Genomic DNA, 12051 nt, shown 5'->3' with positions numbered 1-12051 from the left:
GCGGCTCTGGGTGTCTCCGGTCATCATTCATGACTACCGCACTAATGGTGCATTCCAGTACAGTGGGACAAACGGACATTAGGTCAGGCTTCATCAACTTTCTTGGTTTACTGAGGTTTTCTTTGAGAGGTATAAGTTGCTTGTCATTTGGCGGGAATGTATTTTCAACCACGTTTAGAAAACACTGACTACTTGGCACGTGCTGACTTTGCAATGATAATAATAATAATATTTTTTTAATAAACAAGAGACAGTAATGGAATGAAACTGTAACGTAACTGTCCTGAACAAAACTGAACATATTTTGAGCCATTTTAGCTGGATAATAGAGACAAAACAATAAACTCAGAGATCAGTGAAAATGACAGTTTATGTCAGCATTCACTATTCCCTACAGAGCATTTCAAACATTCTGTGGATAAAAAATAAACATGTAAGATAAATCACATTTGTGTTTTTGTTAAAAATGAGAAGGTAAACAAAATGAATGAACATAAAAAGGAAAGAACGAAAGTCGACACAAACTAGGATATATCTTCACAAGCTATTCTTAGACTGTTTTCCCTGCAGCCCTAGTTTTACGTTGCATAAATTACATTTGGAGGTCAGTTTACAAGGACCATTCATAGGGTTTGGACGTATTGGACAAATACTGTATTTACTGTAACTGTTTTAGGGTTAGTATTGCTGCAAATAGGCCTCTCTTCAGTGTCTACATGTTTAAGTGAACATAATATGTACCTAAACTAATATCTACAAAGCAGAAGTTGGTTCAGAGCCATGGCATCACAATGAAGGTGGCCCCCCAAACCAAATCTTGCTCAGGGCCCCCAAAAGTCTAGGGCTGGCCTTGCCTACATGTCATGTAAAACTTTCAGAGCAGATTTTTTTTGATAGAATTCATTAGCTGGAAGAAACTCCTGTTATTATATGGCATCATTTAGATCTATTTTAATGTGTCTGCCATTTTTTAATATAGCCTAACACAATGAATTAGTGAAGCTGAATTTCCCCGCAGGCCTACTTGTGGCCGAACATAGTGAATAAAATGGTCAATGCACAAATAAACACCACGACCACGAAGCACTGCGCATTTTCTGATAGAAATACCTCGATTGTTGTGTGACAGATCTGATGTTGTTTCAAGTTTATTGTGATATTTTTTTTAATTTAACACAATATACAGGCTGCATGTGAATAAGCAACGACTGAAGATCTATTTTCCGATTACCATCAACACAGCATCAGTTTACGCCTCCAGACGTCATGACGCTCCAGTGTTTGGTTTCCGCGCCGCGCCGAGTCGACATGGAAACAACAAGCAGCGATGATAAACCCCACGAACAGCAGACAGATGAGGGGATGGAGGCGGACAGGTCCATGTCAAGGTCTGACAGGTAAAACATGAAATAAAGGCTGAGTGTCTGCGGTGGAAGAGAGAGCCGGAACACTGAGGGAGAGCAGCGCAGCGGTTCATGCTAGCTAGCTAGCTACTGCGGCTAGCTGGCTAGCTTCCACAAGCATACCCACGCTTTGTGTTGGCGTGGCTGCAGCGAACAAAAGACAAGCAAACGAGAGAAATACAGATAGTAATTAAACACAAAAAAACACCCTAGACGTTATGGACAAACCATATCATAGTTGTCAGAGGTGCATATGCAGTGTTATACCTAGCTACAGCTAATGTTAACACAAACTACCGTCCTCTGGTTTCGCTCGCGCTTAAAACGGTCCTTTTTGTGTTATGACGCCCATTAAATCAGACTTCTCTGAAAATGTGACGTATTATGCTCATTATTTTGTTGGCAAACGTTTATAAATTGCCATAACAGTATTTTCCAGCGTTACAATATGGCCTTGTTAAGTCGTCATCACTAATAACTGTCCGCCTCTAATCTGATTTCTGTGACTATTGATATAATAAAGAGAAATTATCAATAAAAGCGACACATGTAAATGGCTCTGGTGGAAAATTTAGTGTTGCACTGCCCGTCTTAACGCAAAGTAAAGCTACTTCGTGGCTAACACTCGCTTATTCGTACCACGTAGCACTGAGGATGTGGAGGGGGATCAGGTGTCTGTCCCAGCAGCCATGCTAACCTGGCCGTGTGAATGAGGATATCCTGTAGCTGGGTGAGCCTACATATGTCTTTTCATTTGATCACTGATTGTTAGAGCAGGAGGCTACATTTCCCACAATGATTATGCAGAACTGGGGCCAAACCCAGCTGGTTATTTGAGTGGGACTAGCTTTGATTTGTATAGGCTGCTGTTGTCATATGCACAAAGGACCATTTCTTCACTAATGGAAAATGGAGAGTGTAGAAGCATTAAAGGGGCATTGTGTATGATTAAGTGGCATCTAGGTGAGAGCATTGTAGATTACACCTTTACCACCTGAAACTTCTGTGTGCCAAGAGTGAATTCCCTGTAAGGATTCCTTCAGTGTTCAGTCTTCAGGAGGGTTTTATAGTGTGCTGAATTATCCACAGAGGTCTCTTCGCTTTCAAAACAAATGGACCAGGTGCTGAAAACTAGTAAAAACACTGAATACAATTGTTTCATGTTGCAAATCAGTGGTTCTCCAATGCTGTTCGGCCCGTCTGCCCACCTCCTGCTAATGTGTATTCAGCTCTGAAAGTGTGTACCAACCTTAATTGCCCCCTAAGTGCGGTTCGTTTGGGCAGGTGTGAACACAGCAGTTGCACTCGGGTGCGCACCAAAACAGCTGGACTGAGACCTTCTTGAAGAGGTGGTCTCGTTTCGGTTACAAACGAACTCTTGTGTGGTTCCTTTGTGGTGAGAACGTGTCCGACCTCGATCCGAACCAACTGCAGTCACGTGACACATTGTTTGGGTTGTTAATGTGCACCTCCTCCTGTACTGCCTTAATATGCACATTCAGCACATCCAGTGCATCAAAACATTGTTTTCTAGTTGGAGCCGCACCTCGTTTTCAAACTGTATGGTTTGACTAAAATGAAGAATGACAGCAATGTAGTCCACGATGACCAGCGCTAAAATCAACCTGCGTAGTTGTGCCTCCATTGTGACATTAGAAAGTGTCACATTTATCTTGCAAGTATACTCTTCTTCAACGTTTTGTTTACTTCCTGGATTTTCCTGGCATGGAAATTCTGACCAATCAAGAGCAGCTTTCTTGCGTACGGCATTTTACTTGGTCCACTTGTAAATGCTGCCGTGAGAACACGAACCAACGTCCCTGATTCAGACCAAAGCAAGACAACTATAGGTGTGAAAGCACCCTAAGGTAACAGACATTTTCAGGTGGTTATACACATACTGCAAAACATCAAGTAATAGCCCGGGCTGTTGTTTGCTTAACTCACTGAAATCAGCAGGCCTTTACTTGGGACAGGCCTTTAATTGTTTTCACACAAAGCTGTTGCTCAGCAAAGATCAGGAAATACAATCAAGTCATTTATTTAAACTACTATGAATATTAGGCTTCAGATAATGTATCAGTTATGAATCATTCATTTGATCTAACTTCAAAGGCAGTACATGAGAGAGAGAGTTACGCTACTGGAGGATTGTGGCACCCGGCATACCGGGTTGTCAAAATGTGTAGCCACATCGTGCAAGTAAAAGGGACTAGGCTTTTAATTGAAGTTTTACGGTACTTATTATATTATATTACATTTCTGCTAACATACCCCCCTAAATCACACCGGACCTTTAACGCATACGAATAGCTGTTCATTTGCTGCTTTTTATATTGTCAGATTTTGGTCACAACTGTGGTATCATGTTTAAGTTTGAGTAAAACTTACATTCATCTGGCAGACACTTTAATCTAACTCGACTAACATTAACACACAACAGCAGCTTTTTTTTTGTGGCATTCAGTGTCTTGTACAAGGATTTTGTAGTGTCCACACTACAAAGCTAAGCAAAGACTGGGCAGGAGGAAGTATTTTAAACTGTTTCTAAAAGTTTTACTCATTTTGAAATGAAGTGTTGCTCACTGAAGCACATCTTTACCTGCAGACCTTTTACAATTTGTGCATTTAAGGTGCTCTTATTGATGAATAAGCAGGGCAAGATTCAACCACCAGATTTAATTTAACCTCATATTTTCAGAGTGTACAAGAGTACGAGACACAGCGAGATATTACTATATACATACGAAATGTCCCAGCCAAGTGATGACAGCCTTACTCATGTGAAAAGTGGCCCCACCCTGTGTCATGCTGTGTCCTGGGCAGCGGTGTGATTTCCTGGGGAGGGTTGGCAAGTTCTCCCTTCCTCCCCCTCAACCACACCGACAGCAGAGAACCTCACTGTGGAGAGAACAGCTCAGAGAGACGCCAGAGTACATAGGCTTTCTCTCATCTCTCTACAGGACAGTAGAGTATCTGTAGCTCCACAACAGTCTAAGGATAACGTTAAGGCATTTTTTTTTAAATGTTAGAGATCTTTGTAAAGTAATTTTTTTTTCTACCAGTTTATAGCTATACATTGATTAGCTATGTCTGAGCAGAAAAGAGTTACTTATTGACTTTAAGGCCTGTCTTATAGTTAGCTTTGTGGAGCCTGCAGATATTGCAGAGCAACTTTGCCTGTATTGGAGCAGCAGCATGGGGCCAAGTATGAGCTTAAAAGGCATCTCTGATGGCAACCAGCATATACAGAACATTTAACCAATGAGCGCATGTGTATACAATGAGTCACAGGGACCAGAAGCTGCTGTAATGGGGTATTTTTTCTTGAGAAATTTCTGTAATTAATTAGACTCTTTTATTTGATTCATAATTGAAGTACAGTAACTAGAGACCAGTGACTTGGCAAGAGTCTAGAAAAGAGTAAATCTCCTGATCTTGGCATCTGCTGTCCTCCTGTCTTTGACTCCAGTGGAAGTGGAGATGATTCCCTTGATGGCCTCTCAAACCATGTCCCTCGGTGCCCTTTGACCCCGTCTTTATCGCCACGAAAACGCACCACGAGCCAGTCCAAGACAGAGCCACCACTGCTGAGGACGAACAAACGGACCATCTACACTGCTGGCAGACCACCTTGGTACAATGTCACAGGGACCACCTTCAAAGAGGCCTTTGTTATTGGTGAGAGATCAGGCAACTGCCCTCGACTTCTGTACTTCTTTTTTTACTGTATGTCTTATTGGTTAGCTGTCATCAGTGAGATTATAGGTCTACTCCCACTGGGGGGCCCCCGAGTTCAACACTGAATTTGAAAATTTGCCATATATTGTATACTAAGAAACAGCAATGTCTGAAATCATAAAGTAAACCAGTTCTTTAGCAATTTTTATTTTATTTTTTATTTTTTTTTAAGATTTTTTTTTTTTTGTGGCCATTTTGCTTTTAATGGACAGGACAGGTAAGCGTGAGGGGGAGAGAGAGAGAGAGAGGGGGGGGATGACATGCAGCAAAGGGCCACAGGCCGGACCCAAACCCGGGCCTCTACGGCAACAGCCTTGTACATGGGGCGCCCGCTCCACCACTAAGCCACTGACGCCCCAGTTCTTTAGCAATTTAAGGGACAGTTCATCCCAAAATCAAATAAACATATTTTTCCTCTTACTTGTAGTGCTGTTTGCCAATTTGATTTCTTTTGGTGTGAGTTGCTGAGTGTTAAGATATCGGCTGTGGTGATGTCTGCCCTCTCTTGAATATAGTGGAACAAGATGGCACCCGGCTTGTGGTGCTTAAAGCATCAAAAAATAAATCCGAAAAACTCAACAGCAATGTCTCTTCCCATAAATAATGACCTGGTTACTCAAGATAATCCACAGACTGAGCAGTGTGAGCAGTTTCACGACTGAACTACACCTGCCAACTGTATCACCGCGCAGAAGAAAGCGTGCATCTACTGCTAGCTCACCTAACACCACTGAGCTAGCTAATATTACAGCTCAGTCGAGGAGGACACCATTAATGTTACATCTCGCACTGTAATGAGCACGAGCCTCTCATCCATGAGTAGATGTAGTCATACAGTTGGTGGGTGTAGTTCAGTAGAAAGAAAATAGTTCCTACATGAAACTGGATCATCTTGAGCAACCAGGTAATGATTTCCGGAAAGAGACATCGCTGTTGAGTTTTTCAAATGTGTGTTTTGTGGGCTTTGAGCGCCACAAGCCGAGTACCATCTAGTTCCATTATATCGAAGAGAAGGCAGACATCTCTATGGCCGATATCGCCAACACTCGGCAATTTAAACCAAAACAATCCAGACTGATAAACAGCACTACAGGGAAGAGGTTGAACATGTATTTTTGATTTTGCGACACTGTATCTTTAAGGCTTTAATTACAGATAAAAATACCTATATTTATGTCTCAGCCATTGTTTAAACTCTGTAATAAAATTGATCTAACTGCAGCATTAGCCTCAGTAATTGCTGGCTGTGTTAAGGTATGGTCAGATCAGCCTTTCATTCTATGAAAACAAAATCTTTAAAGGATGCCTTTTTAATGTGGGTAGTAAACAAATATTGAGCAGTGATACCAAACTATAAATAGTCTGTGAGAATGACACTGCACTTTGCAGTACTAAACAGGGTGGGGTAACAGGCTGATATAATGACATCTGTATTTCCAAACCGAGTTTATCTTTCAAGCAGGCTGCAATTACAGTGAATGTAGACAGAATTAAGTATTTGTAGGCTGGAAACTTAATGTGACCGAGCCTTTACTCCACCTGCTGTATCGAAGAGGCACAGGTACTGGCATTGGAAGTAATCCAGCAACTCACAGGCCAAAATTAACCACATAGTTGTTAACTGGCAGGACACACATTCAGAAACACTTCTACAGCTCATGGTAATGATAATTGAAAATTACCTAGTGCCAAAGGAAAGGTGGGTTCAGATTGCTGTCCAGAACACTAGTTTACAATGCTATAAACTAGATAAGAAAACAAACATGACTCACAGTTGAGAAGTCCAAGCCAGTAAATGTTCAGAAATGTGTTGATTAATGACTTAAATTGTCAACTAATTAATCACTTCATCAGTTGGTGCTTAACATTTTTGGGTAAAACCCAGCCAGCTTACGTGACAGTTATGTTGATGATGCTGTGGCTTCCGTGTGGGCGTTTTTTTTTTTTTTTTTTTTTTTTAACAGTCACCGTCTTGCTGATCAGCACACTGAAAAATCTGCCTCAGGACGAGATGAAGCGACAGTAAAATGAACCGTGATGAAAAGACTACGTGTGTGTACACAGCTGCATGCGTGTGTGTGTGTGTGTTTGACATTTGCGTAGCCAACGTTCCGTGGTTAAACACATCAGACTGGCATGAGTAGGAATACGTGGAGGGAGAGGTGGACATCGTCTTTAGTAGGCAATCTATTATTGTCAATGGGCCACAGTGACTTGTTACAATTTCACACTCTGCTGTGCTGTGGTCGATGTGGCTCTGGTTAGAAGGACCAGGCTGTATAACTGCAGGGAGCTTGACAGAGCATGGCCTGAGAGGGAAAAAACAACTAGCTTTAAAGGTCAGTGTGAGATAGAGAGGGTAAAAAAAAAGAGGCTTGAGGGGGGATATAAGATGCAGGGATAGCAAGACGAATGGACGGATGAATGAGCAGAGAGAGGAGGGATGAAGAGGGGAGGTGAGGACAGAAAAACAGTGAAGCATCATAGATACCAGAGGTTGTTTTCTATCTCCTCAGTCTGATTTTATTGCTAATAGAAAAGGCAGTTTTATCTGCTGTAACCGGCCAGGCTTCACTGCTGGGTGACAAAATTTGTCACTTATGCTGAATCCATAGAAACACAGTAAATCGGATTTTTTTTCCTTTTTATTACATCATTTTGCAAGTCAGAAGCGGTATTTCTATAACCTCTCTGAAGCTGTAATCATACATAGAAATGAGGAGCCACTGCAGCGATTTTTCCTCAGCCTCCCAGTCAGCAGTTTTGACCTTGATGGGTCTTATCTGGGCAAAAAACCCATTCCAACACTACAGTAAGAGTTGTTTATACGGCAGAAGTTAGCTCCGTAGGCTATTTCTGTTCCCGCGCACACACATAGGTGCACAAATCGACAAACACACAACCGCTTGGCAGCGAATGCATCCAGTTTTTCACCTTACTTGCCAGACAGCATGTAGTTCTGGCCCAGATCCCAGGATTGTTGTCCTGAAAGATGGCTGCTTTGGTCTTTAACCCAGGAGGTCGAGTGAGATAAAACGGGGCTCCACAGTGGTGGTACTGATGCTTTCTAACTCCAGCACAAAAGAGATTTACACTGCCTTTTTCTGACAGTAATACTTGCCATTTCGCTACAATAAGGGCTGAGTATCGTTTAAAACATTTTGAGTATTTCACTGCTGGAAAGATGGTCTTTTCATAAAAGTGGTCTGTCTATGCAGTAGAAAATACTTTTGATATTAGTGCCACATGATCAAAGAAAACAGAGGAAAAGGGCTGTGGTATTTGTTTTTTCTCAAGAGGTAGAAAACCTATAACCTCTGGAATGCACTGTACCGGACCAATAACGCTCCCGCTGGTGGGTGACATCGTGTTGCTCATTTGAAAAACAATATGGTGGCCAGCTGGTAACAAACAATCCTGTGTAACAGTTAAAAGGTAAGCGAGAATACATTTTTGGAAACATTTGAGGTGAGAAATAGGCAACGCAGTGTCAGAATCTTGGTTTATATTTGATCGTCACTGCCTAGTTTTACAGTTTGATCTGAGTCCGAGAGAAATAGTCTTTGTAGCTGTGGTGCAGAAGTACAATCTCTAGTTCAGCAATGGCCCTAGAACCAACAAAAATCTGCCGGATGACACATTTCAAGCCTGGGTGCTGGCAAGAGGGAATTTGCCATGGTTCATTTACACATACTATTCATAAAGTATCCATACTGATGCCAATAGAACACTTCATTTGATATCTTTTTTAACCAGATGCCACTGGCATGTAGTAAAGCCATTCTTTCCAGTGTTTTGATGGTATCTCTGCATGCTGAACTGTCAAATCCATCAAATTCATGTTGCTCGACTCCACCACACCACAGACTATATGGGTTGTAGCTGCTGGGATAGTGGGCCAATCATACCAGTACTGTATAAAATGACTGTATAAAGCAAGAACCAGTGCTACATACCACCCTAAGTTAGTTTACAATTCTTGATACCCAGATCTAGATGGGTTTTTATACAAATACACATAACCCAACTAGAACATACATATGACACAGCGCAAAACACAGTCAAGTTGCTATAAAATGAAATGATGAGCACCAGATTATTCATGACATCATGACTGATCTCTTTTTAAAGGAACAGTGTGTAGGATTTAGGGTTATTTAGTGATATCTAGCAGTGAGGATTGAAGGTTGGAACCAGGTGAAACTTTGCCTGGCTGGGATTCCTTCAGTGTTCATAGTTCAGGAGGTTTTTACCAGGAGCCAAAGTATCCGCAGAGATCTCTTCCTCTCCAAAACAAATGGACCAGGTAATAAAAAGCAAAAGAACACTGAATAAAACCGATTTAGGTCACAAATCAGTCTTTCTTCGATGCTGATAACTGTGGTGGCCAACATGAAAATGTAAATGACCCTGTCTAGAGCTAGTGTTTGGTTTGTCCAATCTGGGCTACTGTAGGAACATGGTGGAGCAAGATGGTGATACACTGTCCCCCGAAAACTTACACACTATTCTTTAAAAGCTGTTAGAATGATTCCATGCAAGGAGAGTTTATTTAGAGGAGAAACATGAAAAATTAGTCAGCCTTTACACAGTCAGTCCACAGCTGACTGACTGTGTGTGTGTGTGTGTGTGCGCATGTGTGTGTGTGTACAGAACTGAAGTGACTTCACTTCACGAGCGACTGCAGTGCTGCAGCAGAAATGACAAGACTGACAGCTGCAGGTATACAGCGCTTATGTAGAAGCACTTTGTGCTGTGAGAGCAGTTAGTCGGGTACTGTGGGTACCTGAGCTCTACGCTGGCTCTGTCACTATCAGCCTGCAGCTCGTAATCTGTACTGTCTAACCAAATTTCTGTGAATGCTGGCAGTGTGGGGAAAGAGAACAAACTCACCAACTCACAGCAGAAACACTAAATGGTCAATGAGATCAGTGAGAGTGCAGTCACACTGTGTGATCAATTCACTCTGTATCTTGTAAAGGAGAATAGGATAACAGTTGGCAACCAGATCATACTTTTCCATATATCACCTTAAAGCATACACTGTATATGTGTATCAACATATATATCAAGTGATAAAAGGCCACACCTAGATCAGTTTACCGGTCATGTTTAGTTCTACTTAGCCTGTGAAAATAGTTGTAAAGTGTATTCTGTTGCTCTGGAGGAGCTTTTTAAAGACTGAGACAATAACCTCTCACTGTAAGATGTGGGTAGGCAGAAAGGGTCTCCATCAAGTAGGGCTGCAGCAAACATTTTCATTTTCATTTATTGATTAATCTGCAAATTTTATTGTCATTTAATCAACTCACCCTTTGGTCCACACACCAGTGCCTATCACAGTTTCCTGAAGCCCAAGGTGATGTTGTCAGATAACACATATTGTCCGACAAACGGTCAAATATATTCGGTTTACTATCACATAAGACAAATAAAGAGAAGGCAGAAAAAAAACGCAAATATAGTAAGGTGATACGCTAAACAAGAATGAATCTGGCAGTAATGTACTTTGCAGTAATTTAAATATGTCAGCCAGTCTTTATTGGTAACCGTGTTGTGGTTCTTTGTGTTTTCCTCCTGTAGGTCTGTGCGGAGGAAGTGCTTCAGGTAAAACCACAGTAGCCAATAAGATAATTGAAGCGCTGGACGTTCCCTGGGTGGTTCTGCTCTCCATGGACTCCTTCTACAAGGTATGAAATCCAGTTAACAGCAGTGTGATTTAAAATATAAATAAGAACTTTGATTAATAGTGTTTTAGCGGTCATTTCAGCTAATTTGCTCAGCATGTTAGGCCCAGTGTTTACACAATAATTAATTAGCTTTTAAATGCAAAACAATAACCCCTTAGTGTAGATGAAATATTAAATTGATGTAAATTCAAACAGCCTCTCTTTCCTAACCCAAAGGCATTACTGCTGATTTCAGCATAAGTAAAAGCTCCTGAGTGATAACCAACTGACCGCAATAGTTTATATCAATTACACCCCCTCTCCTCTGAGACCAGAGGTCGATTGTTTGCTTTACTCAAACAGTCCTACAGTCCATTATGTCTGCATGTCTCTATTAACTGGCTCTAGCTCTTGCAGTCTTTGTCAGTTTAACATTAGTGAATAAAATAAGTGGGAGTGGTTTATTTTAAAGGAAAACTCCACTCTGATGCTTTACCGTGAGGATTAGGTCCATTTCTGATGTCATATATTTAAAAATGGCTGCTTACAGAATTGTTGCTTACACTTAAAAGATGGAGACCTTTATACAGAATGTGGTGTCTTGAATTGTGGTTTACTGATCCTTTCATGGAATTTGCACCATTGATTCATGAGAGTAAAAGGCAACAAGACAAATACAAAGAGAAGGAGAGTTGATATCCAATGCAACAGAATGTCTGTGGCTGGATTTGCAGCATCTTAGCAGATATAAACTTTTGCAGCCCACTGACCAGCAACCTTATAATATTGAATATCACTAGAAAGAGATTAAATGAAAAGATCAATATCCTCAGTGCTGCTGAACTTTGTGTTTTGATCTGTTGTTGTGTTTGTGTGTCAGGTTTTAAATAAAGAAGAGCAGGAGCTGGCAGCCAAAAATGAGTATAACTTTGACCATCCCGATGCCTTCGACTTTGAGCTGCTGGTCACTGTCCTCAGGAAGCTGAAGAAAGGAAAAAGCATTAAAGTCCCGGTGTACGACTTCACATCTCACTGCAGACGCAAAGAATGGGTAAGAAACTGTTGGTCTTTGCAACTTACAGTTTTACTAAAAAAAATTTAGTTGGGATTTGTCATATTAATTGACACTGTTTACACTAAGGTTGCAACTGGGTATACGTGACACTTATTAGCTGATTGTCATTATGGTTTGGACGAAGAGTCCTGACGCAACATGCCGGCAGTCGGCCAGTGTTGGG

At 41.3% G+C, this 12051-nt stretch overlaps 2 protein-coding genes across 3 annotated transcripts in view; one reads left to right on the top strand and one right to left on the bottom strand.

Annotated features, from left to right (window-relative positions):
- The window catches only part of slc30a2 (solute carrier family 30 member 2), a 36597-nt gene extending 34534 nt beyond the window's left edge, over window positions 1-2063 (bottom strand). Inside the window, exon 1 of the mRNA XM_049589882.1 lies at window positions 2043-2063. The gene's annotated coding sequence lies outside the window, so the exon portion shown is untranslated. The remainder of the gene's footprint in view (window positions 1-2042) is intronic.
- The window catches only part of si:ch211-243j20.2 (uridine-cytidine kinase-like 1), a 35386-nt gene continuing 24608 nt past the window's right edge, over window positions 1274-12051 (top strand). For both annotated transcript variants that reach the window (XR_007450364.1, XM_049589881.1), the window contains exons 1-4: window positions 1274-1397; window positions 4876-5084; window positions 10728-10834; window positions 11694-11864. Coding sequence is in view for 1 of the 2 variants with exons in the window: in XM_049589881.1 (XP_049445838.1) it covers window positions 1309-1397; window positions 4876-5084; window positions 10728-10834; window positions 11694-11864 (576 nt within the window). In the remaining variant the exon portion in view is untranslated. The remainder of the gene's footprint in view (window positions 1398-4875; window positions 5085-10727; window positions 10835-11693; window positions 11865-12051) is intronic.

Source organism: Epinephelus fuscoguttatus, linkage group LG11 (assembly GCF_011397635.1).
Source record: "Epinephelus fuscoguttatus linkage group LG11, E.fuscoguttatus.final_Chr_v1".
Classification (NCBI taxonomy): domain Eukaryota; kingdom Metazoa; phylum Chordata; class Actinopteri; order Perciformes; family Serranidae; genus Epinephelus; species Epinephelus fuscoguttatus.
This window is presented reverse-complemented; position numbering and strand designations above follow the sequence as displayed.